This window comes from Bos taurus, chromosome 26 (genome assembly GCF_002263795.3).
Source record: "Bos taurus isolate L1 Dominette 01449 registration number 42190680 breed Hereford chromosome 26, ARS-UCD2.0, whole genome shotgun sequence".
Taxonomy (NCBI): domain Eukaryota; kingdom Metazoa; phylum Chordata; class Mammalia; order Artiodactyla; family Bovidae; genus Bos; species Bos taurus.
This window is the reverse complement of record NC_037353.1, coordinates 45,550,528-45,567,518: the sequence shown is the minus strand read 5'-3', so window position 1 is coordinate 45,567,518 and position 16,991 is coordinate 45,550,528. Positions and strand designations below refer to the sequence as shown.

The following is a 16,991-nucleotide window of genomic DNA, read 5'->3' as shown; positions in this document are numbered from 1 at the left end:
CCCAGCCGTGGGCAGAGGGTGCCAGAGAGGACGTCGGTGCAGCCAGGGGGCGAGGGGCGGTGGAGGGGGGGGGCTGCCTCGGGAAGGCCAGAGCCGAGCTGATGCGTGCGTCTGTGATGGGGAAGGATGTTCAGAGGGAGGGCCCAGCGTGGGAGGCCTGGACGCCAGAGGAAGAGCTCGGAGACAGGTGTTCAAGGGCCTTGAATGCCGTTTTGTTCTGAAAGCAGAGGGACAGAGGCGTGTGTCCCAGAAAAAAAGCACCCAGGTGGGAAGGTAGCCAGGAAGCGGCCTCTGTGGTCGGGTCCCTGAGAGATGGTTCATCACTTCCTGCCCACGGGCCCCTGGACCTGGGCTCAGCCTGGTTTGCGTAAACCTCCCAGGACAGGACGCCTGAGGTGGAGACAATGACTGCAGCTTTACGGAAGGCAGAAGCTCAGACTCAGAGGCCGGAAGTCATTTCCCAAGGTCGCGAGGCTGGGATTGTGACCGAGTCCAGCCGAGTTCCCGTGCTAGGCCGTCACCCCAAAGAGCCAGGCCTCGAACCCAAGTTCCACAGAAGCTCTAACATTAAACAGATGCTCAGAAGTGAAAGGGGGAAGGCCCCGTCCCCTCTGTGTCTCTGTCCTCCGTTGCCCCATCTTCCGGGGCCAGAGACCCAGGGCCTAGGGCAGGGCGGCCCAGAGCAGGAGCTCGTCACCCCGGGGTTGGCCCCTTGTTCCTGCACCCAGTATTCTGACAGTGAATTCCACAGCAGGTATTTTCCAAGACCGTGTCAGTGATCTTGTCTTTCTTCTGCCCCTTCCCATTGGCTGCAGGGTGGCCTTGGTTCTGGCCAGAGGCCCCAGCTGTGGCAAGGCCTCTGTGGTCAGCCAGGCCCAGGCAGGGGGCCAGGCCAGCTCGGGCTCTGTAGGGGAGAGAGAGCCAACGGGCCTCTGTCCGACTTTGATGGTGGGGTTTGGGGTTTAGGAGTGATGAGGGCAAATAACAGTGACTGAACCTCAGCTTGGGTTTGAAGCATGATGTGGAAGCAATGGCCTGAGTATGGAGGACAGAGCGGACATTGCTTAGGACTGGGGGCTCTCGTGGAGCCCACTACCACCACCCTGCAGCCAAGCCAGTGCTCCTGTGCACCGGGGACCTTCTGAAGGAGAAGAGAGCGCAGCCCGGATGCAGCAACAAGGCGTTCACCGTGCCTCCGTTTATCTCGTTCTCTGAAAGTTCTTCCAAGGCCTCAGGCTCCGCTGATGAGCTTCTTGTTCAGTCACCAAGTCACGTCTGACTCTGCGACCCCGTGGACTATAGCCTGCCAGGCTTCCCTGTCCTTCATGATCTCCTCGAGTTTGCTCAAACTCATGCCCATCGAGTCGGTGACGCCATCCTACCATCTCATCCTCTGTCACCCCTTTCTCCTCCTGCCTTCAATCTTTCCCAGCATCAGGGGCTTTTCCAGTGAGTCAGCTGATGAACTTGGGTGGGTAGAAAGAGGAAGTGGCGGTACCCGGAGCCTTAGTGCTTGGGCTTTGGAACCTGACCAGCCCCCAGACCTCCTCCCCAGCTGGACAGGAGGGCCTCCAGGCAAGGTAGGACTCACAGCTTCAAACGCTTCCCGATGACAAGCGCTGAGGAGGCACTCACTATCTGCACATCACACGGTTGTACGGGCTCTGAATGGCTGAGTGACCGGACACCTTTTAGCTGAGTGGGGTCACTTTGGGTCAGCGCTGCTTCCCCAGGCCAAACCTTTGTGGCCCGAAGCATCCCTAGTGGCCGTGCCTGCCCAGCCTCTCCCCAGACTCGGTAATCTCCCTGTCTTGAGTTACAGGGGACTTAGTTGCAACGCTCCCTTCCAAGGAGCGTTCTGGGGCCAGAGCACACACAGCACTCGGAGCTGTTGGAGGAAAGCGCGGCCTTGGGTGCCCTGCTGACTTAGAGCATCTGGCCCCGGCTCCAGGGTGAGCTCAGACGGAGCCCCACAGCTCTCTCAGCCCTGCCACTGAGTGACTCAGCTGGCTGCGGGCCTGTGATTCATGGTGACCGAGGCTGGTGTTCATTATCTCATCTGATTAGTCCTTCTTGAGCTGCCTGACCAGGGGGAGAGAGGCGGACAGACTTGACGGCGTGACTCACAGGCTGAGCTTCTCCAGAGCAGAAGCGGTAGGGAGTTACCTGCTTGGACCTGCCACGTCCTTGCGAGCAACGGTGGGGCCTGCGGCCCCAGGGTCCGGGCTGGCCCCTTCTCTCCCCTCCCACTCACCCTGGTGACGGAGGGGGCCCTTGCCCAGCAACGGCGGGCTTCCTCTGAGGGGCATAGCACACAAACTACACATCTCTGATGTCAGAAGCGCCCAGTTCCTGGAAATAACCGGCGTGGGGACTAGGTTGGGAGAGTCCCCCGGGCTGGTGGCTTCTTGGGATCCATCTCTCTTGACCCTCTTAGTACTTGCAGTCATCACACTGACACCCTCAGGAGCACTGAGACTTGGTGCCAGAAGCTTCAGGGGCTCCCTGTACCTGGGGGTTCTTAAAAGGGCCTTCAACCACCCGCTTTGCTAATGAAGGGTGTTCCTCTCCTTATATCAGTGCGACAGCCTAGCTCTCCAGTTCACGGACACCGGGTAAGCTTCCTGTGTCTGCTCTCACAGTGGCTTATGACACCACGCCTTTATCATCTTCTAGTTCCTGGGGTCAGAAGTCCTAAAATGAAGATGCTGGCAGGGCAGTGTTACCTTTGGAGGCTCTGGGGGACCATCTGTTTGCTGGCCTTTTCCAACTTTGAGGGGCTGTCCGCGATTCTTAGCTCGTGGCCCCTTCACCCTCCTTCAAAGCCAGCAGAACAGAATCTTCAAATCTCTGTCTCTGTGACTTCCACTTCTGCGGTCAGATCTCTATCTCTGACTTTGATCCTCTGCCTCCCTCTTACAAGAACTCTTGGGATTATATTGGACCATCCAGGTTGCCCAGCATCGTTTCCCATCTCGATTTCTTAATCACATCCTCAAAGTCCCTTCTGCCAAGTTAGGTCACATAGTCACAGGGTTCAAGGATTAGGACATAAGGCCCTCTTGGGGGTCCAGGGGCATTGAATGGACTACTTTCTAAAAGGGTAACCTTCAGCAAGTTGCTCAGCTCTTGTTCCTCATGTGAAAATGGGGAGAGTAATACGCCTTCTGCGTGGGTATTTTGTTGTCCTCTACTGTAGCTTGTTATTTCATGTCTATGAATATACTACATGTATAGCGTGCAGTAACTTGCAGCTTGCACAGTGCCTGGGGCTGTGGGGAGGGCCGTGATCTGGTGGGAAAAGAGGAGGGCCTTGGGCTCAGCCTGGGGCAGGGTTGGAGGGAGTGGTGGTTAGAGCAGGAAGGGTCCTAAACAAGGTTGCCCTGGAGTAGTCATTGCCAAGGTAGGAGAGGAAGGGATTTCCTGTGTCCAGAACAGCAGGGGCCAAGGTGCACAGGAACAGGGACCCAGCCCAGGGGAACCGTAGGCTCTTCTGCTTGTCCAGAGCTTGGGCTGTGGCTTGGAGAACAGAGAGCCCTGTCTACCACCATGCACTCTCATTCGATAACTATTCAGCCATGTCCTGCTCTTGTGAGTTGCCGACCAAGAGCCCTGGTTCTGCCAGAGGGACACGCTTCCCACAGCCCCAGTGCACTCTCGCCTGGGACCTGCAGTAGAGTCAGGATGGGACCGTCACAGTTCCCGGGGCAGAGGTCACTTCCTCAGCTGGGTCCCAGCCCCCTAGCTGCAGCAGGCAGAGAGCAGTATATTGCTGTTACTGTGGTCGGTTTGCATTAACTTTTCATGATTCAGAAGAGGAAAACTTATTGTCAAGCATGCGATGAGTTCAGGATATAGTCTTTCATTTCCCAGCCTTTAGCAAATGCTCTGGGATCGGGACCATGTGTACTTTGGGGTCACTTTCAGCCCCTAGGAAGCCCAGTGACTCAGAAATCTAGGGTACTTGCTCTGCCAGCCCCTGATGCTGGCATCCCAGCAACCTGGCCAGCATCATCTGTTACATTCAGGAAACAGTCATCAGTTACTCCCCAGATCTGGCTACCCAAACTCTGGCCAGCAGAAGCCCTTCCTCCCAACTAACTAATTCCTTTGAGAGGGACGTTTCTCAATCCAGCCTTATATTTCAATAAAATAATCCTCTTCCAAATCTTTCTACAAACAAAATGATAGAAAATTCAAAACATATGCCTGCAACTCCTAACAAGCAAAGTAATATAGTTTTAGAATACTTTTTGTGAGAGTTGTTCATCTGCTTGCTTTCCTGACAATTATTCAACAATAATTATTGATTATTAACGATTATTAACGTTATTATTGATTATTGATATTATTGATATTGATATCATTATTGATTATTAACGATTATTAACATTAATAATTAACGATTATTCAACAATGGTATCCTTGTCGGCTTGGAATTGACATTTTTTTCCCCCACTGATGCTTCTCCCACAAATCTTGAATCTCAAGACTTTATCAGTTAATGTCAAACACGTAAATGTTACCTGCAGCTCAAACCGGACCTTGTATTTAGCCCTCTGTCCGCTTCAGGCTTAATAGCCACAAAGATTTTCTGTCAATGCGACATGACCTTAAACATTTCCTTCTGAAATACAGCTGGATATGTTTCTTCAGGCAGAAAATTTACTTTTGCCAATGTTGTTTATGTGAAGCACTAGCATGATAACTGAAAACGTTACTTGGAAGTTAATCTTGCAGATAACTGTGTGTGTAGAGCCACAAACAATCTGCATCAAGGAAATCCTGAAATTATCTTAGTTTTATCTATTTTATCACTCACCAGAAAATAGCGTCACCTGATTGATGTGGTGTGAGCTGGTGAGACGATTTTTACGGGCCGGTGCCTCTGCAGTGTTTATCTGCAAGGCTGGTTTATTTTTACTTTTTAAATTTATTTTATTTTTGGCTGTGCTGGGTCTTCGTTGTTGTGCAGGCTTTTCTCTAGTTGCTGCGAGCGGGGCTGCTCTCTAGTTGCTGTGCTCGGGCTTCTCATTGTGGTGGCTTCTCTTGTAGCAGAGCGTGGGCTCCAGGGCACACGGGCTTCAGTCCTGTGGCACATGTGCTCGGGAATTGTGGTCCCCGGGCTCTGGAGCACAAGCTCAGCAGTTGTGGTGTGCAGGCTTAGTTGTTCCACGGCATGCGGGATCGTCCCGGACCAGGAGTGGAACCCATATCTCCCGCACTGGCAGGTGGATTCTTTACCACCGCACCACCAGGGAAGCCCGGCAGGGCTGGTTTAAATGACTTTATGACAACACACCGGGAACGGTACGTTTCCAAACATCCACAGCATCAGGCTACAAGTGGGAAGAAGAGTGATCTTGCCAAGAGTCATACTGTTTAGGAGGCAGGAAAGTCTCTTTTTTGTTCCGTTGTGCAAGAAGGAAATGAGAGAATGTATTTGCTGGGGCTCTGTTTTTCCACGGAGGTGAAGGTCAGTGTGGAGAAGAGAAGCAGAGGGAGGACGGGGAGGACAAGCAGGCTGCAGTCACTTGTGAAGATGCCTTTGTGGAATTAGCAACAGGGGCAGGGATGTTAGTGACCCCAGGGAGGAGGAGCCAACGCAACTGAATTGGGGACCTGTATTTGCATCACGGACTCATTTTAAGGAAATGTTGTTGTTTAGTCGCTAAGTCGTGTCTGACTCTTTTGCGACCCTATGGACTATGGTCCACCACCAGGCTCCTCTGTCCATGGGATTTCCCAGGCAAGAATACTGGAGTGGGTTGCCATTTCCTTCTCCAGAGGATCTTCCCAATCCAGGGATCAAACCGGCATTGGCAGGCAGATTCTTTACCCCTGAGCCACAAGGGAAAACCCTAAAGAAAGATTAGATCACATAAATTGTGGGCTTAATACGAGATGTCATCATCTCTCTTTCAAAAGACATAATGACATAGGAAACTTCCAAATCACAAGTTATATCACTCTGAAGATAAAGGTGGTAATTAAACTCCATCACTTCTTATAGAATGATAAAATGCAGGATGATGTCAAAAATCCTTCTGAAAGGCTAAATTTCATCTTTTGATAATAGCAGAACATCTAAGTGTTCCATTATTAAAAATTCAAAGGCTGTAAATTGATGTAATATAGTAGTGATAAGAAAACCTGTCACTTCTTTTCATGAGACAGATATGAAGTCTCCTGTCTTCATGAAGACAGACGTCTTTACGTGCAGCAACTTTGAAGTCAGATCTGTACCTTTATAACATCTTACTAGCAGATAGACGTCATTTACACATTTTCAATTATTGAGCCCTCTGTCTCTAAGATAAACGCCGGCTGGCTGGTTCCACACTCTTGACTGTCCTTCCTGGTGTCTGCAGGTCCCAGTGGTAAGGGTGCTCAGGAAGTTGTTCTTGGTTTGCGTCTTCTAGTCTGTTTCCTATAATGATGCTTTTTTCAACTGTAGGAGCTGTGTCTACTCCCACTTATTACTGGTGACATGGAGCCCCCTTTCTGGTTTCCTTGCTTATAGAATTCTTTTTAATGTGTCTAAACGTTGAGGGAATGACAGTTTACCTTTCCAGGAAGTAAAATGTCTTTTTGTGACTTTATATCTTCTTTCCTCTTAAGTGAAAAGGATGAAAGTGAAAATCACTCAGTCGTGTCTGACTCTGCGACCCCATGGACTATACAGTCCATGGATTTCTCAGGCCAGAATACTGGAGTTGGGAAGCCTTTCCCCTTCTCCAGGAGATCTTCCCAGCCCAGGAATCGAATCAGGGTCTCCTGCATTGCAGGCGGATTCTTTACCAGCTGAGCCACCAGGGAAGCCCAAGAATACTGGAGTGGGTAGCCTATCCCTTCTCCAGCAGATCTTCCCAACCCAGGCATCAAATCAGGGTCTCCTGCTTTGCAGGTGGATTCTTTACCAACTGAGCTATGAGGGAAGCCAGCATGGTAATACTTCACTTGATGTAAATGAATAAGTGAGGACCCAGACAAGGCAGACCAGGAAACTGTGTTTATTTACCCAAGATGCTTTGTTCTGAGGGAACCACAACTGACTTCCTACAGGGAGTGGGGTAGAGACAGGATGTGCTTTCCCTGAATTGCGTTCCCTCTGGTTTTCATTCATTCATTCTTGGGACACACCTGCTCTGTACAGGCCTGAGGCACCTTTTCAGTCCACAGGGGGGTTTACAGTGAGACCAGAGCCTTCAAACATTGCAAAAGGCAAATGTGATGGATGGAAGGTGGGGACAGCCCTCCAAGGCAAATGAGAGCAGGGGGTCCCCAGGCTCAAGGGAGAGTAGTAATGGGGGAGACCCTAAAGGACACGGCCACGGTCAGCGGTCCCAGGAGCAAAGCAGCCCCGGCCCCTCATCCAGCCGGCTCCAGCACTCAGGTTCCAAGGAAGATGCTGATGCACTGGCTTTGGTCCTGTATCCATCACTGACCTAAACTTATTACTGGTGACATGGAGCAGTCTCAGGGGCCAGACTTGAATCTCACGCCCATGCTTTTGGCATTAGTTGGGAAAATTAGCCCCGCTTGAACCATAAAAAGTGGATTTTCCATAAGAAAAGGGGTTTCCGTTCCTAGAAAAAGGGATATGAGACAATTTCAGAAGTCTCGTTTTCTGCAAGTCGTTTTCACAAATCTCTATGGTTGCTCCAAACCAGTGGAGGAAACCGCTCCCCCCGACACAAGAGGTGGGACTGAGCAGTACCCACCTCTAGCTGGGGGCGTGCTGGCCTCAGGAGGTGGCCCCAAACCTTGTGTGACACTGTCCTATAGCCTGAGATCAGAGGTGAAACAGCAATAGAGTATGCTGTGATCTGGATCAAGTTTCAACTGCTTAGATACTTTTTCATTTAAGTTTCACTTATTAAACTCTTTCGTCTTTTTTTTTTTTTTGAACTTTTTATTTTGTGTTGGGGTGCAGCTGACTAACAATGTTGTGATCATTTCATGTGAACAGCTAGGGGGTTCAGACACACATACGCACGGATCCATTTTCCCCCAGAAACCCCCCTCCTCCAGGGCTGCCTCGTAACACTAAGTTAGAGCTTCCTGTGCTATACAGTAGGTCCTTGTTGGTTATCCATTTTAAATACAGTGGTGTGTACATGTCCATCCCAAACTCCCTAGCTATCCTTTCCCTTGGCAACCATCATCTCATTCTCCTAAGTTTGTGAGTCTCTTTCTGGTTTGTCAATAAGTTCATTTGTATCATTTCTTTTTAGATTCCACATAGAAGGGATGTCACATGATATTTATCCTTCTCTGTAAACCCCCTTGTCTTTAAACATCCATGTTTCTCAGGCAAGGCTTCTCATCCCAACGTGGAGACTTCAGGGTAAGAAGTGTTATTCACCTGGATGGAACCAGCGTGATAAATAGGGTTCTGCCCCACCCTCCTCTGACCTCTGTCACTCACCTCCCCCAGCCCCCCCACCCCCCGCTCCATTGAAACAGCAGCAGTTTCAGAGTATTGATGAGATAAAAGTTGAATATTTTCAATCCCTAAGTGCTTGAGGATGGAGATGCGAAAGATCTTGTCCATTGAGTTTGACCACGAACTACCCATCAGAGTGTCCTTGCCCTTAATCCTCCAGATGAAAACCTGGAGTATATGACAGAGGATCAGGTGTAATTCTGGTCTCTGACTTCACAGAGAGATCGCTCTATCCCCAGGTGTCTGTAGCCAATGAAATCACGACCCGCTAGGCATCCAGACTGAGCTTCCTTGGCACGTTGTGGCCAACGGCGTCGGTGCTATGCCCGTTGATGACACGCCCCGCCGATACCTCATCAGCGAGGTGTGTCGTGTCATCTCCTGCTCCCTTGAGTTCTGGAGAAGAGCTGAGATGAGTAAACCTCTTGGAAACAGACAGTGACTAGTTTCTTGCAAGAGCCAGAAAATTAACCTTTAGAACTCTGTGTTGTTGGAGCCACTGGGCAAATTCATCCCAGAGTGGAATAGATTTTCCAGGTCAAACCCCACCCGGCTTGTTTCTTTATTTTTGGCTGTGCTGGGTCTTCGTCGTTGTGCAGGCTTTTCTCTAGTTGCTGCGAGCGGGGCTGCTGTCTAGTTGCTGTGCTCGGGCTTCTCATTGTGGTGGCTTCTCTTGTAGCAGAGCGTGGGCTCCAGGGCACACGGGCTTCAGTATGCTGGCAAGCGTGCTCGGTAATCGTGGTCCCCGGGCTCTGGAGCACAAGCTCAGCGGTTGTGATGCACAGGCTTAGTTGTTCCATGGCATGCGGGATCGTCCCGGACCAGGAATGGCTTCTACTCCCTGCCGTGTCCAGCACGATACCTCACAGTGGGGGGTCCAACAAATGGCACGTTGGGGATCCAAAGTGCCCCCATTCGTTTCAACTGTGTCTGTTGGTTTAAGGGCAAGGAAAGGAGTTCCAAGGGAAGACGCTCTGTGTTCCCAGGGTTCAGTGGAATGAAAGGAAATCAAACTCAAGTGTCTTTGCTTGAGGACTCCTGCTGCCTCTTTCAAAATGAGGCAGCAACCTGTGTGCTGATATGAGCTTCTGGAGGGGCAGCCCAGGCTGGCTGGGGCAGCGCCCAGAAAGAGCACAGGACTCAGGGCAGCAGGAACCCCACTCACTGAAACAAGAGAAGAGGAGTTGGGTAGAGGGAACCTGAGATCCCTGTGCTGTGCTCAGTCGTGTCCGACTCTTTGTGACCCCACGGATTGTAGCCCACCAGGCTCCTCTGTCCATGGGATTTCTCCAGGCAAGAATACTGGAGTACGTTGCCATTTCCTTCTCCAGGGAGATCTTCCTGACCCAGGGATCCAGTCTGCATCTCCTGAATCCCTTTCTTTGCAGGCTGATTCTTGACCACTGAGCCATCCTGATATCGACTTTAAAATGCTCCCAACTTAAAAGTTGAAAATTATGCTTTATTCACTGGGAATTTTTAGGACTTTCAACCCTGGGAAGCAACATCTCAAGTAACCCTGAGAAAACTGCTCTGAGGAGGTGAGGAGGGGCATCCAGGTTATATAGAAGTTTTTCAATGAAGGGCAGGTAGTCTGAGCATCAAAAGGTCATTGCTAATTAAAGGAAAGCAAGATATCTCGAGTGGAGGGATTTCGTGCTTTTCTATATAAGGGAATATGTAAGAGGATGGGCTTGCTGAAATCATCCTTGGATATGCACCTCAGCTATCTGGGGAAGATGAGATGGTTGGATGGCATCACTGACTCAATGGACATGAGTTTGAGTAAGCTCCGGGAGTTGGTAATGGACAGGGAAGCCTGGTATGCTGTAGTCCATGGGGTCACAAAGAGTCGGACAGGACTGAGTGATGGACCTGAACTATCTGGGGCCAGCATCCTGTGTTTTCACATCCTGAGTGCCCTGAGGGTTCACCAGCTCAGCATCAGTGACAGCTGCAGTTACTGATGACTAGGACATCCTTTGTTTACTGACGTGGTAAGAAATGTTCCATTTCTCACTGAGCTATGACTGTACTTTTACTTAACATGCAAAGTATGTACAAAACCTCCCAAAATTTCCATCGAGGAGATTCTCTTTCTTCCCTCTCATTTCCCAAGGTGGGGCCAGGAGTTACATACCCAATCACTCAACAGTCTTCCCTGGCTTCCTGTGATGGGCTAGACCCTGGGGATGACCCTCTGGGAAGGTAACAGGCATGAAGCCCCTACTGACACCATCCTGAACTAGTTTTTGCAACATTACAAATGTAGCTCCCTACATTTGTAGGGTTGCAAACGAGGTCAGCTCCAAGGAGCTCTCCTCTCTTCATGTCTTCTGCCATCTTTAACATCCGGGGTCAGGCCATCTCCTTCGCCACGACTGGTGGCTGTCCTCAGTATAAACAGGCTTACTGAGAGCCTGGGGGTCTCACTGAACCTTCAGGACAGGTGATGTTCTTGTCCTCATTGTACAAAGGGAACAGCATCTCAGGAGTTCCCTATAATGTGACCGGGGTCTCCTGGTTTGTAGGGTTGACACCAGTTAAGCCCTAGACCTTCCAGCACTGCAGCACAACCAGTGACTGTAGAAATCAGAAATGAAGAGGCCTTCCAAAAGAAATAAGGACTTGATCAACGTTTGTTTTTGTTTTTCTTTAGATTTTCTCGTGAATGCACGAATATAAAACACAGTTTTCCCCAAAGATCAGTCATCAGAGAGAATGGTTTACTTACTGAACTCTTTTTTTAAATATTTATTGTATTGAAGTATAGTTGATTCACAGTGTCATGTTAATTTCTGCTGTACAGTGAAGTGATTCAATTATATGTATATTGATGTTCTTTTCATCTTCTTTTGCATCATGATTTATGACAAGATATCAAATACGGTTCACTGTGCTATACAGTAGAACCTGTTCTTTATCCATTCTATATGTAATCGTTGGCGTCGGCTAATCCCAAACTCCCGATCCACCCCTACCCCCGCCACACTCCTCCCCGCCGGGTGATGAGAAGTCTGTCCGCTATGCCTGTGAGTCTGTTCCTCTTTCATAGGTAAGTTCGTCTGTGGCATATTTTAGATGTCACACAAAAGTGGCATCATCTGGTATCTGCCTTTCTCTTTCTGACTTCATTTAGTATGACCGTCTCTAGGCCCACCACGTCGCTGCAAGTGGCATGACTGCCTTCTTTGTTCTGGCTGAGTACTCCTGACTGCTTAGTCTCTCCGTCGCATCTTGACTCTCACAGTCCAGCTGGGCGTCTACACTGGTTCTCGTGAATCATTGCTGGTTTAGGAGGTTCACTGAGATCAACTGACAACACAGGTTAAGAAAAGACAAGCCCACGTTTATTACGTGTTTAATTACTGTTCCCAAGATGTGACTTCCTGCTTCCACTTTCTTTATTCTGGTAAAGGAACTTTTAAAAGCAACAGAATGGATAATTAGGTTGTGGAGAGCCTAAACACACACCCACTGAGCAAACAGAAAAAGTAAAATCGGAAGACTCACTGTGGGTGAGTGGTCACTTGTGCCTAAAAATAAGATTTCCCGTGACAGCAATACAACAGAATAGAACGGATCAGCGTCAAAATAAACTGCAGATGAAAGGGATGTGCTGTGGGAAACAGAGAGGCTTTTTTAACCATTTTATGGAGCTGTGATTGGCATACAAAAAGCTGTGCATATTTAGTGTGCACACCGTGATGGGTTTGGAGAGAAGCATACACTTTTGAAATCACGCCCACAATCCATGCCGTAAACATATCCACCACCTCCAAACTATTCCTCCCACCCTCTTAATTTACTTTTATGTGTATATGTGTATGTGATGAGAAAACTGAACAGATAAGATTTACTGTCTTAGAAAATTTTTAAATACACAATGCAGTATTAGTAACTATAGTCACCGTGCTGTACAGTCAGCCTCTAGAATGAATTCATTTTGTGTAACTGAAACTTTGTACCCTTGGACTAATAATATCTCCCTCTTGCCTGCTCCCTGCAGCCCCTGGCAATGACCTTTTTACCCTCTGCGTCTATGGTTTCAACTTTTTTGGATTCTGTGATCATGCAGTATTTGTCTTTCTGTATCTGACTTATTTCCCTCAGCATAATGTCCTCCAGGTTCATCCATATTGTCTCAAATGGCAGAGTTTCCTTCTTTTTAAAGCCTGAATAGTATTCAGTTATACATATTTGGGGTTTCCCCAGAGGCTCAGCGGTAAAGAATCTGACTGCAATGCAGGAGCCACCGGAGACACAGGTTCGATGGTTCGATTCCTGGAGAAGGGAATGACTACCCACTCCATCCAGTATTCTTGCCTGGAAAATTCCATGGAGAGAGGAGTCTGGCGGGCTACAGTCCATGGGGTCGCAAAGAGTCAGACGTGTCCAGTTTAGGTAAATGCCTTTTGGAAGGACTTTGGGAGGCCTCTCTTAAATGCTTTTTTCCCCCCAGAAAACAGAGAACGGGAAATGAGAGGTCCAGGATGGGGTGCTTAGTGCAGAGATCAACTGCTGAACCCATGACTGGTCACAACTGCTACATGGCTTTGTTTCATTTGTCTGCCTGTTTGTTTGTTGTGTGTTTTAATGGGATGCTGAATATGTCTGATGAGGAATCAGGTTGAAGAAAGATGGACTTTTTAGTAATAAGAACAGCATCTGATCCCTGGGAGAAGGGGAGCATTGCCCATCACAACATGGTCATCTTGGAAGGCGATGGAGCCTCCCCAGAGCAGGATACAGAGAAGGGCAGGAGGCAAAACTGGGCTCTGGGAAGTTGGCATCCTGGCAGACGTGAGAGGGAGTGCCCAGATAGGATACCCATGTGGAAAGGAAGGCAGGCCCAGGACACAGCACAGGGCACAGCTTACTCTGAAGGACAAGGCAACTTTGCCTGAATTTCTCACGTAGTCCTCAGCAGATGCCACTATGCAGAGCATTCTAGAGTCCTGTGGAGCTCCCGCAACGCAAACCCCAGGTACATGTTCTCGCTTTCCTTGGCCGGAAGATGTGCTAAAAAGGACCGTTTCCTGAGCTCTCTGGCTCCCACATCCCCCTCTGCTGGGCACTGTCCTGCTGTGTGAAAGGACTGGGAGGTTTTACGTCTCATGGCCTCTGAGGGCAGTCTCTGCCTGATCAACATAGGCATTCGTCGAAGCCGGTGCTTGCTCCGACAGGGAGCTTTGTGGGGCTGCAAACGGGGCATGCGATCTCTGCCTTGCACGTTCTCTCTCTTTCTGTCTGCCCCTCTCATTGCTTCTTCTCATTAGTCATCATTATTCCTTGGAGCCGGCTTTAGCTTGCATTTTTTCGCCAGAATTATGTGGGAGTTGTTCAAGAAAGCAAGCCTCCTTGTTTGACCACAGCCAGCCACTCAGCGCCTTGGTGTGGGGTCAGGTCTGGTCCCAGAGCCGGACCTCACCTCTTGAGAGGTTGCACATGTCATGAGCCTGCAGAGCAGCCCTCCAGAAGAGGGAGTGATGGAACGCAAGCTCTGCTGTGAGCTGAGCAGGCTCAGGCATCAGCTAAGATGCCAGGTGAGACTTCTCGGGACACTGGAGCCCATCTCCCTTTAGAAAGCCAGGAGATTGTTTCGTTTACCAAGTCGTGTGCAACTCTTGCGACCCCATGGACTGTAGCCCACCAGGCTCCTCTGGCCATGGGATTTCCCAGGCAAGAATACTGGAGTGGGTTGCCATTTCCTCCTTCAGGGGATCTTCCCAACCCAGGGATCAAACCCGAGTCTCCTGCTCTGCAGGTAGATTCTTTACCAACTGAACCACCAGGGCTGTTCAAAGAAAACTATCCCAAACACTTGCAGGAGGTGAGAGTGCTGCTTTGCTTCTGTTTCAGGTGCTAAACCTGCCCCTGGGATCTGCTTTGAGAGAGTCAACTCCGCAGGTGACCCTTATGGCAACTGCGGCAAAGATTCCAAGAGCTCCTTTGCCAAGTGCGCGATGAGGTACGGGGGGTCCGTGTCCTGACCACGCCACAACTTTGAACCTCCTAGATCACTTAGGGCTGCTTCCACACTTTCCCTCTTTGAGGACTGTCTGTTCTTGCCTTTCCAGAGACGCCAAGTGTGGAAAAATCCAGTGTCAAGGAGGTGCCAGCCGACCAGTCATTGGTACCAATGCCGTTTCCATAGAAACGAATATCCCCCTGCAGGAAGGAGGCCGGATTCTGTGCCGTGGAACCCACGTGTACTTGGGTGATGACTTGCCGGACCCGGGGCTCGTGCTTGCCGGCACAAAGTGCGCAGATGGAAAAGTAAGCCCGAAATGCTCCCTTGCATCACAAATGTGAGTCTGGAAGGACCCACTGAGAAACGTCCTGTTCGAGACCTGAGTTACAGGGATGGTTTGTTTTTCAAAATCCACTTCTCAGAATGCTGCCTCTAAAATCCAGTTCTTTGCACCTAGAAGGAAAAGAATAAATAAGCAAATCCTAGCTCCTCGTCCGACCATTGAGATGCAGATTTGGGGAAATCGCAGATTTGGGGAAATTGAGCTTGTTTTCTCAGCCCTTCAGTGTTAAGAAGTCTTTTCTACACTGGGTGTTATGCGAGTTTCCAGCCAGGAAATTACTCTGGAAGGAAACACAGCAGCGTATTATATTGTTCTTGGAAATGTGGTCTGGGTTTTTGGCACAGTAGGGACTTGTTCTCACCTGGACAGAATGGGAAGTCAGATTTAGTTTCAGAGACCCCCACAGAGGGACAGGAGAGGGGAGGAGATGAGATAAGCTTAAAGCCAAAGGGGGTTCTTTTGGAGACAAGGGGGAAAGGTAGACTGAGATATTTGGGGAGGGAGGTTAGGAATAAAGTGCACAGTGATTAAAAAAAAAAAACAATTGAGATTTTCACAATCTTCCACATTGATTCTTTTCCCCCACTAAAGTTTCTCATCAGACTGAATGATCGCAAGTTAATAATTAACATTTTAGGAAGGAAGATGCTTTGATTAGGGCCCCGTTTTCAAAATGAATATGAAACCATTACTAACAGGAGGTCACAGAGCAGAAAGAAAAGGTTCTGAGCCAGCTCCTGCAGCTGGGTCCCCAGGGCAGGAGTCCCCTCCTCCCCACCCCACCCCCTTCCCTCACAGGCCATCAATGCTTTATCCTTAAGGAAACAGGATGATATGCGAAACACATTATACATTCTGGGTATCTCCTTAATCACACACATTCATTTATATTCAAGTCTTGACATTAGAATGACACCACTTAAACGGTGATTTGAACAACCAAGGCCAGGTGCATCTGAACACTGAAATTCCAAGGACTCAATTTATCAGTGAGCTTTTCACTTCATGTGCAAAATTAAATGTGCTTTCATCTCCTTCCTGCAGAGCTCCAGTTCTTTGAAAGCCATCTTTGAGCCTGGGCCATGCGTTGTGAGGGGGCAGCACCCATCCGCTGTGATTCTGCCTGGGGTCCTGCTGTGCTCGTTGCAACCCCAGACAGTTTCTTTTATCAGCAGAAATGTGCCAGTCCCCTTGGCCACGACCCCACCAGCCCTGAGAGCCGCTTCAACCAGCACTTCTTTCTCAGGGCATTCATCTTGCCTTAGATAAGCTGCTGGGGTCAGATGGTCAATGTCTCATCGGAAGGTCCTACTTGATTAAAAATACTTCTGTAATCGAAAAATTCGACTTTTCTTCCTTTGACTCCACCAATTTGTAACATTTTATGGGAGATAAAGAGTCTGATCCCATGAGTCTGGACTATATTATGCACCTTTGAAATGAGACTAAATTCTTTCAACCAGCCCAGTATCATTTAGCAAATTACTGCCTCTGCAGAGGCTTGATAAATACAAGGGAAGCGTCTGTTCTCCTCTGTTGAGCATTTCTGTTGATGGTTTATGTCATCAACGATAATGCTTGTCAGTCAGCATTTGGGGAAAGTTCCCATATTTTACTATCTCCCTTGCAAGACTCTCGGACCCTGGGTTCCTGGAGTCTTTGAGTCTCTGTTGGCCCAGGTGAAGGACTAGGCTGTTCTGTTCTCTCCTATATCTTTTAATAGTAGAGAAAAAATGAGGGCAAAAATGCTGCGATATGTAGATTTTGTTGCAAGCTCCAAACAAAAGTCATGAGGAAATCGGTTACCATAATTTCAGAGTTGCCCAAAACCATATAACCTGCCATGAAGATAGAAGACTCCCATGATGTGCACATTGATGTGAGTCTTGGAACGGGCTGAATTTGGAGGTGGACATCAGAACCTATGCCCAATCTATGCAGAGAGCACCACTCTGCCATGTGCGTTAACTGAAAGATGGTCTTTCTGGAGTTTTTCTTTGCTTTTGCTTTTTGTTTTTTAATTTGTGTTGGAGTACGGTTGATTTCCAAAGTTGTGTTAGTTTCAGATGTATAGCAAAATGAATCAGTTACACATATACATAGATCCACCCTTTTTTAGATTCTTTTCCCATGTAGGTCATGACAGAGTATTGAGTAGAGTTCCCTGGGCTATATATATGTATATAGTAGGTCCTTATTGTTATTTATTGTATACATCATAGTGT

At 48.8% G+C, this 16,991-nt stretch overlaps 1 protein-coding gene across 1 annotated transcript in view; it reads left to right on the top strand.

Annotated features, from left to right (window-relative positions):
- The window catches only part of ADAM12 (ADAM metallopeptidase domain 12), a 390,084-nt gene that overhangs the window by 336,095 nt on the left and 36,998 nt on the right, over positions 1–16,991 (top strand). The window contains 2 exon segments of the mRNA NM_001001156.1: positions 14,312–14,420; positions 14,530–14,728. Coding sequence (NP_001001156.1) covers positions 14,312–14,420; positions 14,530–14,728 — 308 coding nt within the window.